Genomic DNA, 14825 nt, shown 5'->3' with positions numbered 1-14825 from the left:
AACTGTAAGTGAGAGCGGGAATGTCAACAATTATTGATTTTGTTGTGTTTATAAAGTCTAATAGCTGCTAAGAGATTACTGATTGATTGATTGATTGATTGTTTAATTGATTGATTGATCAAATCATTGCATTCTGATTTTATTTACATTTTTAAACATTGAAGATGTTTAACTTACAACTTTATTCCTAAGGAAGTACCCTGACAGGAGTGTGTGTTTTTTATTTTAAATGTTGGGGGGGGGGGGGGGGTGGATGCAGTGACTCAACCCTCCTCCAGGATGAAGTTGTTCATCTCCACTGCTCTGGTGGTGCCGGACTCTCCTTTCTCCTGCTGTTTGGGGGAAGCTCTGATAAGCGCCTCCTGCTCGGAGCAGGGATGGACCAGGACGGGTTTCCGTCCGAACCGAGCGGACCGACACGCAGCTGTGATGTCTCCGGGCTCAGAGAGGATGCTGGCACCTTCCCTCCGGACAGTAAGGGACGCGGGCGGAGAGGGGACACCCCGGCGACTTCTGCCCAGCTCTCAGCTGACTAAACCGACGAGGGAGTGAGAGACGCGCCGTCGCCATGGAGAAGCAGAGCAGACTGGACAAGGAGGACGGGATGTCGAAGGAGGAGAGGCGCAGAGACAAGAAGCCCAGATCCGGGAAGCTTTTCCGCGTCAGGTCGCTGAAGTCCGTGGGGAGCTTCGTGAACAGGATCTTCAAAACTTTGGGCACTTTCACCCACTTTGGGGACGCCGCTGACGCGCGGGACGCGGAGGACGACGACGGGGGGTTTCGGACTAATGGCGCACCTTGCACCCTCAGCGCCAGCTCGGGGGTCATGGTGAAGGAAGATGCGCAGCAGGCGGGTCGGGATCGTCCGGTGAAAGCCCCTCCGTGCACCTCCTCTCTGTGCGCGGGCGGAGAGAAACTCCTCCACCAGTACGGAGACAAAATCCCCGGGGTTCTGGGTCTGAAGAACCTCGGGAACACCTGCTTCATGAACGCCGTGGTCCAGTGTTTGAGCAACACGGATCTGCTGGCGGAGTACCTGGGTCTGGAGCGGTACCGGATGGACCTGGACCAGAACGGGCTGGTGAAGGGAGAAGTCACGGAGCACCTGGCAGCTCTGGTCAGGGCTCTGTGGACTCTGGAGTACACCCCACAGCTGTCAGTGGACTTCAAGGTACATGGGGTAGGGGGAAGAATGAGGAATAATAATCTGGTCGGGGGTGGGGGGATGAGGAATAATAATTTGGTCGGGACACTTAGAGCATCATCAACAAACACCTGCTGCCTCAGACCATCACATATAGGAGCACAGCTACTTTGTTGTCCTTAAAGGGATAATCCGTCCATTCTGAAGTGAGGTTCTGTAGATATCTATCTTGAGCCACAATGTTAATGATCCAGTTCATTAAAGATACATATGCAGCATAAATTGGCTTTAATAATTTAACTGGAGTTTGGATTTGCCACAATGAGATTCAACACAACAAATACCTAAAATACCTAATAACTAACAGAAAGTAATGGGCGCTCCCACAGGTCTTGTTTTGGGGCCATGGTAGCTTGGTGGTCAGCGCCGTAGTCTTGTAATGCTGACTGCAGGTTTAAGTCTGGATTGCATCAGGGAGGATATCTGGTGTAAAACAGATGTGTTTCATGCGAGTTTGCTCATTGTGGCGACCCCTGCAGCACAAAAGAAGAACAACAAAAACAAACAGGTTTGTTTGAAAATTGCAAAATGCTTTGATAAAACCAGACTCACCGTAAACAATTTGCACTCAAAAATGAGGCTTGATGCAAAATAAATAAGTTAAAATGTATTCAATACTCTAATTAATCCAGTGGTGAGCATAAAAATGAATTTCCTATATAACACATACGAACACAAGTTAAAGTTCATATAGTCAGGTTGAAGCACACTGGTTGTTGCTGTTTATACTGACGTCGCTGCAGTTCTCCTGAACAGCAGATGTCTCTTACAAATACACATACACCAGCAAAGGTATCCAAAAGAAGAAATGTGAATTAAAAGAAGTGAACGGAGTTTGTTCGGCATTCACAAAAATAAAAAATATATATGTTTTACCTGTAGAAATGCCTAAAGCTGCTCGCAGACTCTTTTTAAGCAGTAAAAGTAATGGATTTTGTAGTTACAATAGTATCTAAATTTATTACCACTGCTGCATCAATTCGTGGTTACTAATACAAATGTTACTTTATTAACTTTTATATTGGTGTCTGTTTTGCTATATGCATTTATTTACATAGAATTTTGTAGTTATTTTGCAAATGCTAATAGTGACAGCAGTGAGAGGCAACATTTCCAGTGACGCTGTGCTCAGTTCTGCTATGGAATTTAATATTTCTGCTCAAATAACCATACAAAGCAAACTAGACAAAGACGTAAGGTTCAAATAATAGCGTTTACGTATGCCGCTGTGAGATTTAGAAAATTAAAGTTGTTCTAAGTTGATTGCATTCCTTTTTGGGTGTGGGTCCACTCAGATAAGCTTTTATTAGCTCATCAATGAAGCTGAGTGGACCAATTTACAAAAAGGATTGCTGTCAAACGAGTCCAATGTAAAAATTTAATGTTCTTTCGCTGATGCCGCTATTTGTGTCTTTAAAGGATTCAAATATTCTCCTAAATATTTCTGTGGTGAAATTGGCAGGAGAGTAAAAGTTTATGAAATAAAATTTTACTTGCTATGAATTTATTTGAGATTGGAGTCAAAAACTTCCTAAAACTCAAACTGGGATTTTTATTAAAAACAGTACAACCAAAGGAGCTGTCATTTTTTTTGGTAGCTCATTGTCTTGTTCCCTCTGTAACGAAAGGGTTCTTTCGAAAATTGGGTTGCCCCGATCAAAATCCAAGATGGCTGCAGTCAAATATATATATGTTAACCTTGTGAGCAAGATAACTTGAAAAAAGAAATAAAGCAACGTGGCGACTTTCATTTTGATGTGTGGCTGTATGTAGGTATAAAAATGTCAAAATCCAAGATGGCCATTGCTATACGTACACATACATACATACATACAGTAGTGAGTTGTCCCTCGTTTATCGCTGGGGATCCGTACCCTGAAGACCCATGATAAGTGGAAAAAAAAACATGTAGGAATAGTAGTACAAGTAGTAAGTAAGGGGTTTTTAAACCCTTTCCACACTCATGCAATATTCTAAGCAATGTTTCTAAACGCTCTACAAGAGCACAGAATGTCATGATTTCAGCTCCCTGCCTCCTCTACTCTTTGCCACCTGCAAGTGTTCTTGGCCACGCCCACTTCTCCTCTCTGCACAGTGAACAGCTGATCAGCTGCAGCAGGAAGTTTATCCTGCAGCATGGGCTGCACAAAAGTGCAGCAGGAGCTAAATAATTTAAAATAATTTATTTTAAATAAAATTCTATGCCGATTGTGCAGCTCATCCATCAGTCAGCCAATTGTGTGTCACATCCAATCTTATTTTGAAAAAAATGTGATAGAGCAAGTCCGCGATAAACGAACCGCGGAGTAGCGATGGACAACTGATCATACATACATACATACATGTATGTTTGTGTGTGTGTGCATAACACCCTATCATTTGAGGAAACTATGTTTTCTTCGTCAAAGGTTTGGGGTGGCTGAAAATTAATCTATGGTCGTCAAGGCCACCATTGGCCACCCACTGGCTCTGCCGTTGCACCCAGTGGTGGATAAATTGTTCCCACCATTTGCCAGGACCCGTCACGCCACGCTGCATTGGACAAGGAAAAAAAACAAAACAATAAAAGTAAAAATAATTAAAATATTACTTCTACTTAAAATCTACAAATATTCTCTACTCAACTCCCTCAGTGACATCAGCGTACCGCTTGTCATACATTACCATAACTACATTGTTGAGTGTATGGGAAGGATTTTTGTTTCTTTCCTCCAATTTTTCAACACTATGACAACCCCAGTAAAAACTTAGAACACGTTCACTGACTGAGCTGCTTATTTTGAGCTATTATCATTAATGTTCCTTAAAATATACCGCTCACCTCCTTTCACACAGAGTTTAAACTAAGATCTTATTATGTTGAGAACAGAAAGAAAAATAAAAGTTTTAAACCTTGTAAATGGTGGTAAACGGTCTCTGTTAGCACTTGGGGTTTTTGTTGACAATGACTCTCAGCTACTACCACAACAAACGAGGCTCAACATCTGCACAGCTGGTTACCTGAGTTTCATTCAAATCTGTCCACTGGTTGAGTTATTTTACTAACAATACAGACAAACACACAGGCAAAGACATTATCTCTTTTTGTCATTGGTGGCAGGTGATAAAAACTCAAATTAGTGAGAAGATCCCTTTAATCCTCGTGCACCAGCATCCTTAACATTAATGCAACATTTACCGTATGTGGCTGCCTCACAGCTCCGTAACGTTGTGCTTCCCTGCTTGGTGATAATGAGCTGCTCGGTGCCGCAGCAGTGCGAGGACACGAGTTCAGCAGGTGCCTGACTCACACGCTGCACTGGACGTTCCACAGCAGAAAAAAAAAAATTCTTTAACGCCATGACGAAAAAGTTCTTTCCCTTCCCTTGTGTCAGTGCGGTCATCGTGAGGGCACGTGATGTTCTCCTGCTGTGATTTAAAGGAGATTCTTTATATTTAGCTGTAGAAGCTGTTCTCTTTCAGGATCACTAGTTGTACAAAAAGTAAAAACCCTATAAGAGCCCCCCCATCCCCAGGGTTTCTCTGCCCACAGTGGGGTGGGGGATGACTGTATCTGCCTGCAGCTTCTTGCTCTGGTTCTCTGAGCTGCGGTTCAAGGCGAGGAGGAGATAACGTGCCGTGAACAAAGCAACTTGCTATGGGTTCATTCTTGGAAGTGCTCATTTCTCCATAAGAACGAGTCCTGAAATACTTGAACCACGTGTTCAGGGTCCACCTGAGGAGCCGACTCAGGGCCGTGTTAGCTTTAGGCGTGCTATCAATAAGCTCTTTCCGCAACAGAGCATCAGTTTGATCAAGTTTTATGTCGTTCCTAATATTCTCTCTTTTGCTTGCTCTCGTTGAAGAGCTCGGTTGATAAATCTTCACCTCCACACTTTCATTTGCCTTGAGTCTCACAGGACTCCGATAGCACGTCTCAGCACGACCGTCAAATCGAATCTCGCCGAGATTAAAAGATAAATGAAAATGAAAACCTTCCTTTTTGTATGTGTTGTTTCCTGTGGCACACACACACACACACACACACACACACACACACACACGCACGGTGCTGTTTTTATTGGCAGTGTGGCGATCATAAGAGGCCCTGGGTTTGTGCAGCTCCAGCCCTTTGAAATTGCCTGTTGAGTAATACCACAGCTGCCTGGAGGAAGGATTATAAAATGATTAGATGGCTCCAAGGCTTGTGTTTGAGAGGCTAAATTAGCTCCCAGTCGCAGGAGCTCAAAACGGCACAAAGCTCTTATAAACAGCTCAACAAAAAACACGATTGGTCATTGTTTAAACGGCTCTTATTAATTTGTCGACTTTCTGAGTCGATTATCAGTCACGCTGACCTCTGAAAAGTCATGTGTTTTCTTCTTAAAGCTTCCAAGAGGCTCACCTCAAGCTGACAGATTAATTTATCAGGAAGTTAGGTGACCTGGAAACGTGGGAAAAGTTAGAGTTGTGGTCAGGAGTTCAAAATACAACTTAGGTGCACAATTTGAATTTACTGTGGATTTTTTTTTCTACTTGAAATACACACACATATGTGTCAATCAAACACACAGGCTCAAATATATTTGTACCTTCCCACTAATATTTGTTTAATTGTCTCAGCAAGTTGCACCTGGAGCACAGACTTGTAGCTTCAGAACAAGCTTCATCATTCTGGCTGAGTATAGTGACCACTCTGACAAACTGCTAGAGTTCAGCTACTGTAAATTCTTCGGGTTCCTGGTATGGATTTTTGAGCTTTTGAGCCTAGTCCTCAAATTTTCAACAGGGTTGATGTCAAGACTTTTGGAAGGCCAGTCTAAAGTTTTAGTGTTAGCAGCTGTGTCCAGTCAAAAACCAGTTCTGACATAGGTCAGAACGTAGTCATTGTTCTGCTGGAAAACCCATTCATCCATTATCTTTTTACCCACTTCTTCCATTTCGGGTCACGGGGGTCACTGGTGCCTATTTACAACAGTCACTGTGTGAGAGCCGGGGGACACCCTGGACAGGTCTCCAGTCCATCACAGGGACACATAGAGACAAACGAGACAAACAACCATTCACTCTCTCTCACACCTAGGGACAATTTAGAGTTACCAATCAGCCTAACATGCATGTTTTTGGTCTGTGGGAGGAAACTGGAGTACCTGGAGAAAACCCACACATGCATGGAGAGAACATGCAAACTCCACCCAGAAAGGCCCCTGGCTGGGATTGGTCCAGTCACCTTACTGAGAGGCAACAGCTCTACCAACTGAGCCACCGTGCCGCCCTGCTGGAAAGCCCACTGGTGTTTGTTTGAATCCAGCTCTTGGTTTGAGGTGAAGTTGAAAAACTTGGAGACTTGTTACTCCATCCATGTTGTGCTATGAACCAGTGCCACCGCATGATACCACCATCACCATGCTTGACAGTTAGTCCAGGGTTCTTAGGTCTGAAAACCTCACCTTTTCCTCTTCAATCAAGTCTCTTGTCATTGCAGACAGAAAGCTCAGTTTTTGTTTTGTCTGATCATTAAACCTTTTCTCAGGACACCTTTGAGATGTTCATTGAACTTTAAGGTGTCACTCCTGGAGAAAGGGTGACTTTGGTGGTTGACACCCTCTCAGTCTATAGGCTATTCAGAAGACAGTTCCGCAAAATGGTTACAAAGAGCAGTCCGACCTTAAGCTTCCTCTAGCCTTTCATAAATCACATTTCATGAATCACGTCCCGCTCAGGTGTTAGCTCTCAGAAATGAAGCGGGCCGATAGCTTTTTTTTTTTTTTAAACTAACTACAACGTTGCTGTGCATCATTATCAGTATTTCCCTGGTAATTAATCTGTTTTGTTGTTTAATCTCATGAGCGGGCGATCACAACTAATCTCATTAGTTCATCACATGACTGAACTGCAGCTCCGCAGATTTTTTTTTCTTCACGTGCTGACGAACCCTGTGAATTAGCTTCATGTTGATGTAGAACTGGCTTCACTGTTGACAGGTACACTGTCATGATCTGCATCTTGTTTGAATCCAAATGCAGGCAGGACTCAGAGAACTTCAGAATAAGTAAAGTAATACTATTTATTTAAATAAACAAAAGGGCTTACATGGCAGCAAAACTCACCCACAGAGCATAACAAGGAGACACGGAGGAAAACAGAACATGACACCTTACTGGACAATCCATGGACAAATGAGAAGACACAAGGATGAAGAATATATTCAAGGAGTCAAGGTTCTTTATTTGTCATGCACACCACATGTGGTACATGAGGTGGAACAAATTTGTGTACACAGGGTCCCACTTACATCCAACAAAAGTATAAAATGTAAAAGAAAAACCGTAATAAGATCTAAGATATGAACTAAGAAAAAGATTAACTAAAAATACACTAAGCACTAAAAAACAAAAAAAACGCCAAACAGCAGCACGAACATGAGTCTGTGTGAGCAGATGAGCATGAATGAAAATAGCAACATGAAACAGATCAGCAGCAACATGAAACAGATCAGCAGCAACATGATGTGATTTTTCACAGTGATTATTCTAGTTAGAGATTCATGAGCCTAACAGCCTCAGGGTAGAAGCTGTTCCTCAGTCTAGTGGTTCTACACTTAATGCTCCTCATCCTCCTGCCTGAAAGGAGCGGGCAAAATGTGTGTGTGCTGGGTGAGTGAGGTCCTTCATGATGCAGGTGACCCAAAAAAGGAAGAATCGGGTAAAGTTAATGGATGGATGGATTTTGGAATATGGAGTTGTTTGTAAAAGCTTCCAAATAACTTTCCAAACGTGTGTAAATCAGTTCTTCTTCTTAGATCTTCATGTAGTACCTTGAGCCGTCTTTGTTCTGGTCAATCCAATAAGAAAATCTGGAAATAGACATTTTAATTTGCGCATCCAGTTCTTTTGAAATATCCTTTAAATTGTATGTTGTAAAATCATTCCGTCCTAAAAAACAAACAAACAAACAAAAAAACTGTTCTAATAAATCAATAAAAGCTCCCAAAAAATGGCATTCATGCCCACATATGAGTGCAGGTAAATTTTACAACAGTTATGTGTTGCATCAGTATTAATGGTTTGAAAAAGCATCCCTTACAATCTATTTAAGCTTCATAGGAGCTCAAAGACGGTATAATTTTCACAGTTGAATCTTGATGTGGGCAGAGCGGTACTTTATATTCCACAGAACACTTGCTGTTTTGTGTGGCTTGACTGTTAAAACAGTAACGAATCATCTCTCCTGATCAAAAGCTTTTCTCCTCACAGGTTACTTCATTTTTGAGAGAATATATAGAAAGGCAGCTTCAAAAAGTTTTCACTCTATTCCTGCTGTGGTGTTTTGGGATGCTTTGATTTAAAATGTCGTTGTGTGTCCCACTGTAAAAAAAAAAAAAAGGTGTTTCTGCTTACATGGTTTGGCACAAAAGGGCATGGACCTGGACAAATCACGACATTTGAGCCGTTAATTAACAGCCGGTTTGTTGTTTTCTAAAACATGAAGCTGAGAGGGAGTGAGGTTTAAAAGACGTGATGACTGAACAGGAATGTGGAGGCGTCATCACATTCGGATACTTAAAATATAAATTGTGTTTCAGTAAGATACAACTCCCGAATGACATGTTTGTGATTAGTGTGATCTCCAACTCTGGTACTTGATTGTTGAGGTACAACTGATTTTTGCCTATTTTTAATTAATCAGTATCAGCATTTATTTAGTACATTTATACCCATCATACCTTTGCATATCTGTCTTGCCTTTGTTGCTGTTTTGAGATATGTATCCATCCGTCCATTTTCTTCCGCTTATCCGGGGTCGGGTCGCGGGGGTAGCAGCCTAAGTAGCCTAAGTTGAGATATGTAGTTGTAAGAAAATAAGGTCACAGTTGGTTATGAACCAGCTACAGGTTTGAGATGTACCTCAGTATTAAATAGTCACAGTGTCAAAGTAACTAATTCATTTCATTGTACTGTTCCTATGGCTTAAACACCAAAATACAAGATTTAAGAGACAGTGTGTATTCTTTAAAATGTTCCTCCCCCTGCTATTGGCCCTTTTACATTTACTAATGTGCATACGTAAAATTGGGCACTACATTCTCAAACTGGTTCAGTAGCTATTTCCAGTATTCAAATTTGGCATTCAACTCTAGTCGTTTGGTCCTTTACACCTTCTTTTTATTGGCTTATATATACAAACCTATTTATGAATTATTTTATTGGTGTTAGATGTTTTGATAGACGATAGGCTCAGTGATTAACTTTTCAACTGTAGAGAATTAACAACAGAATAAACTCAAAGTGTACAATCAACGGGTTATACCAGTGATCTTGAATGGAAGCGAGACTGGACACTTTACCGCCATCATATCAAAAGTCTAAGCATCACTCAGCAACATCATATTAGATCCATTCTCAAGATCAAATGGGGTGACTATATTACAAATTATGAATTGTGTCAAATCTGAGGACATTGCGATCACACATATCAGAAACAGATTGTGCTGGGTGGGAACTTGTAGATGGTTCCGTTAAGATTGGTCGTCTTTTCTTAGATGCAAAGACACTATCAAGGATATTCTGAAACTTGATGATGGACCCCGCAAATGGAAAGATATCGGAAGTGAGAGGCCAGAGAGGTGGAAGTGTACTTGCAAAAAGATAAACTTCAGCAGAAAAGAAGATAAAAGGAAAAGAGCCAGACGCTAAGAGAAGAGAAGAGAGCTTGGAACAAAATGAATTGCTGAACTGTGTACAACCAGTGGACTTCCATTAGAAATAGTTGCATCCATAATTATAGTCATCCATCTATGATTATTTACTGTGTCTCCTGTAAACTCCCTTATGAATTGGTGTGCTACCCATTTTGAATCTTAGGCAGTACATATATTAGTATTGGACATTGTGAGGGTAAAATGTCATGAATGTGTACAGTTACCGAGCGGAGCACAGCTAAAACATAAGTAGATACAAACACTCTAGACTAGTGTGGATCCATGCCTGTTATTGATAACAGTGAATGCAAAGATAAAACATCAAACTTACAAATAAATTCTAGTAATTTTTGTTGGATATGGAGGTCAGGTCATACTTAGTGATCATTACAAATATACACTTTTTTTGTCTTTCACCTGCTCCCTTCCTCAGGCGTCATCACAGCGAGCAAACCTGCATACAGATCTGGTCCCCAAAGTGGGTCCCCATTAAGCGCCTTGCTCAAGGGCCCAGATTGGGGTAATTGAAGGTGGAGGCAGATGTGTTTGCGTCACCTTTCCCACCCTAATTTTTGTTGTAATGGTCCAGTGATTCAAACTTGCGACCTTCCGATAACAGGTTTGCCTTCTCTGCACCATTATCACCAACAAATATACACAAACGACAAACATTTAAATAGATGTTAAAGAACCGGAGGTTGGATGAGTCTGTCTAAACCACAATGCATTGCAACATACTGACTTTGAGTATGAGCAGTAGTAACTCCAAAAAGGTTCATTTGGACTTTTTGCTCCAAGCTGTCATTCAGTCGTGTGCAGTAGTTGAGGGGGGATTCCCTTAAACTTTTTTTTTTTTTTACTCATTAAGACTTTGTCGGTCAACTTATCTACCAGAGGAGCAACACATAATGTTTCATTTTTTTCAGGTTTTGACACAAATATTTGCAACAGACTACAAGAGTTAGCATATTAGCCAGTAAAATATAAGTTTATAGCCCTCTGCTGGATTACTATATGGATGCTATATAGCTAACATTAATCTTTCAGGCTCCAATTTGTGCGTTACAAAGAGCCAAACAGCAGGGAAGAAGTAATATTCTGTGCAATAGGCACAACTACAATTTTTAGTTTAAGAAAGTAATATTATGTAACTGGTAACTTTGCTTAAAGGTTATCAAACACTCAGATTCTCACACCAGGTCATGCTTATTAAACAACATGGCCTCTTTATGTGTCTGATTTGTTTTAGAAACTCCTGCACAAGTAGTGTATCCCCAACAAGGTCAGGTATTTACAGTACTTAATTTATTTGGAAGGTTTTTATAGATTTTGTGGCATGAATGTCCTAATAACAAAATGAACATATCTGTGACCCAGCAATACAAATACTGTAGTCCCTCGCTTATCGCGCGGGGTTGGTACCCTGAAGCCCTGCGATAAGTGAAAAACCGCGAAGTAGGAATAGTAATACAAGTAAGTACAAGTAGTAAGTAATAGTTTATTTTAGTATTTATATGCATATATAATTTTAAGGCATTTTAAACCCTTTCCACACTCTTGCAATATTCTAAACAATGTTTCTAAACTCTAAACGCTCTCAAAGAGCACAGCATGTCATGATCACAGCTCTCTGCCACGGCTGCACTCTGCCCTCTCGGCCACGCCCACTTCTCTGCTGCAGAATGGAGATCGACAGAGGAGGGAGGAGGAGGAGCAGCAGGAGGAAGTTTCTCCTGCATTGTGGGCTGCACACAGGTGCAGCAGGTGCTAAATAATTTTAAATAAAAATTCCATGCCGATCGTGCGGCTCGTCCATCACGCAGCCAATTGTGTGTCATGTCCAATCTTATTTTGAAAAACCGCGATAGAGCGAGTCCGCGAAAAACGAACCGCGAAGTAGCGAGGGACTACTGTACACCTTATCTCTCACAATAAAAGCCTTCAACTTATATGCTCAGTTTTGCTAACAAAAGACAATAAACACATGAAGCTCATTATAAAAAAAGCTTACACAATGACCTTTGACCCCACCTGTGAACACCACAGATTTGAAGCTTTAAGGTCACAGGTAAGAAGAAAATGCCACATGAACAACAGCAACAATAGCATTTGCAATTCTTAGGCCATAGTACGCTGTAACCTTTCCACCATTTAATAACCTGTACATTATAATATGTCATAGGATTCAAACTTTCACAAAATCTGCTTGATTTTTTTTTCTCGTTTGGACCCATGTAATGCGTTTCTGACATGCTAGCACATGTAGTTAAATAAGAACTAATGTAAGAAGGGTTTTAGCCAAGTGAAAGGCAGACACACGAGAGTTGATGAGGGTTCGTGAAGCTACACTCTTTTATCAACTGATTTTCACAGCGGGGGTGCTTTTATCAGCACAACACAGTCGGAGCCCAAAGGATGGTGACCAGAATAATATTATGCTTTTTAAAAGAAAAATGCCTTTACCAGGGACAAATGGTCAGAGCTTAACTTCTTATTGTTCAAAGCTGCATAGAGTAAGCTGCTCAGAGAGGAAGTGTTTAACCAGTATTTATATTTTTTTTTGACAAAGAAATCATGATTAACTTTGCTCTTGAAGTTGAATTAAGTACACTGTAGTGCAGATAAGAATGTGTACGGAGCCAAGACAGGCCCAGATCAATAAATCACAGGCAGTCACTGTTTTTAATTTACTACGACCTGCTGCCAAAGGGTTTATCTGTTAAGTTAGCAAAATATCACATGAAACACTGGACAATGCACACTAACATTCAGAGTCAAAGTGATTCTAAACTCAGTCCAGTTTACAGATATTGAGACAGGTTTGGTGTGAAGCTGAGACTCATCCTCAACACATTAACTACTAACAGTACTAACACAAAGAATAAAAGATTACACATCTACAAGGTTTGGCAAAAACAGCTACGGCTCTGGCAGCTGAGGTCTTTTTTAAAAAAATCTGAATTTATAAATCAGCTATTAGTTAACATGATTTCTAAAGCTCAACACAAACGACTGGAACATACAGGTTATTCTTCTGTAGCCACCTAACTTTTGTTTAGCTTTGCACTTTCAGCTGTAGAAAAAGCCAAACAGAATACATCAAACTGTGTGATTCTATTAGTAATAGTGTGACGTGACTGATACAGTACAATGCAGCTGAATTAACAACAAAAATATATAATTTTGCCCAACGGTTGTTTTTGTGCAGCTTAATTATCTCTGCTCTGTGTTTTTGTCTTCCTGTCTTGTTAGGAGTGCTGGCAGACTGTGAAAGACACAGGTGTGGTTACAGTGGTGACCCTCGTGAGCTGCAGCTTTTAATCTTTCTTCCAATTTCCCATCTTTCAGTTTGTACATCAAAACATTGACACTTTTTTAATCTTAGATTCATACAAAAACGTCCAGTTAAAGTTGAAACGGTTCAAATAAACAGTCTTAACTGCTTTAGCGTTCAACCCTTAATGGCTGCGTTGATCGTTTAAATATTTACGATTAGCCTAATATATTTATTTTTTGTCTTCTGTTAAATGGTTACCCACACTCCCATTACAGAGTGACCATTATACCACAGCCGGTAATAAAATCCTCATTGGCTTTTCCACAGCTGTAATTATGTCACTGAGACAATTGGCACCTTCACAGAGCTGATGGTAATCACTGTTATTGCGCTGCTGTAATGACTGCCTGCAGAGCAGCTGGAGCTTAGAACAGGTCAAGGTTTATACGGCTGATCTATCAAAACAACTCCTCCAGGACGAGCCTTTTTACAGCCTTCTCTTTTAAAAGGCGGCTGCACTAAGCTGACTGTTCTACCAAAAAGTCTCATTCGGAATATTTATCTGTTGTTGTATGGAAATGCATCCATACCAACGAGAGAATAAAGACGCTTCAGGCTGTAGTGTAAAAGTTTGTGTAACTTAGACTTTGCAGAGTTGGAGGTGTGGGATACAGAAGAGCAGAAAGACTAAAGAACTGTCAACATGTGCAGCTGGTTTGGATGTAAAAATACACCTCGATGCCTACCTGGTTCTTAGGATTCAAGCTAGATGTTGATTTTTTAGAAGTGCTGCTCAGCAAAGACACGCAAGAACCAAGAACTCCAGACGTTACTTAAAGGTCCTTCCTGGCAGGGGGGATCCTCAGTGCCTTCAATGCCTACAGAGAAGGCCCAAGAATTCAGCATGTGACATGTTGCATTTAAATTTTTTATTTTGATTTTATATCAATTTTTTCCCAATTTTTTCTTATTTTCCTGCAAAATAATTCATGAAAACACATTTATCCCATCCATCCATTATCTTTACCCGCTTTTTCCTTTTCGGGTCACGGGGGTCACTGGTGCAATGTCCAGTTATCACTGTGTGAGAGGTGGGGGACACCCTGAACAGGTCTCCAGTCCATCACAGGGACACATAGAGACAAACAAGACAACCATTCACTCTCTCACTCACACCTAGGGACAATTTAGAGTCACCAATCAGTCTAACATGCATGTTTTTGGTTTGTGGGAGGAAACCGGAGTACCCGGAGAAAACCCACACATGCATGGAGAGAACATGAAAACTCCACCCAGAAAGGCTCCCGGCTGGGATTTGAATCAGTGACCTTCTTGCTGAGAGGTGTCAGCTTTACCAACTGAGCCACCATACCCCACCCATTATCCAATCAGATTATTTTAAATTTGCATCTCCGTGCAGAAATATGTTGGAAGGAGCTTTCTCATTAGGACTTGAACAATTTCATGCAGGATCAATAAAGTTCTATCTTATCTTCTCTGGTGGCTTAGCTCAGTCAAAGACTTATCAAGATGAGATTGATTAGCACCTGACAGGAAAATTAACCAGTCACAACTGTGATACAGAGTGGGAGGGACCAAATCATCCAGGAAGTTAGATTTTGAAATTTTCTTGGTGTTCATGTATTTCTGTGAAAGCATGATAC

At 41.1% G+C, this 14825-nt stretch overlaps 1 protein-coding gene across 1 annotated transcript in view; it reads left to right on the top strand.

Moving 5' to 3' along the window:
* The first annotated feature begins 432 nt into the window (after positions 1 to 432).
* The window catches only part of LOC119422147 (ubiquitin carboxyl-terminal hydrolase 43), a 122675-nt gene continuing 108282 nt past the window's right edge, over positions 433 to 14825 (top strand). The window contains exon 1 of the mRNA XM_037689501.1: positions 433 to 1171. Coding sequence (XP_037545429.1) covers positions 569 to 1171 — 603 coding nt within the window. The 5' untranslated portion in view covers positions 433 to 568. The remainder of the gene's footprint in view (positions 1172 to 14825) is intronic.

This window comes from Nematolebias whitei, chromosome 15 (genome assembly GCF_014905685.2).
Source record: "Nematolebias whitei isolate Nwh7 chromosome 15, NemWhi1, whole genome shotgun sequence".
Classification (NCBI taxonomy): Eukaryota; Metazoa; Chordata; class Actinopteri; order Cyprinodontiformes; family Rivulidae; genus Nematolebias; species Nematolebias whitei.
Note: the sequence above shows the minus strand (reverse complement) of the source record. Positions and strands in the feature narration are given on the sequence as shown.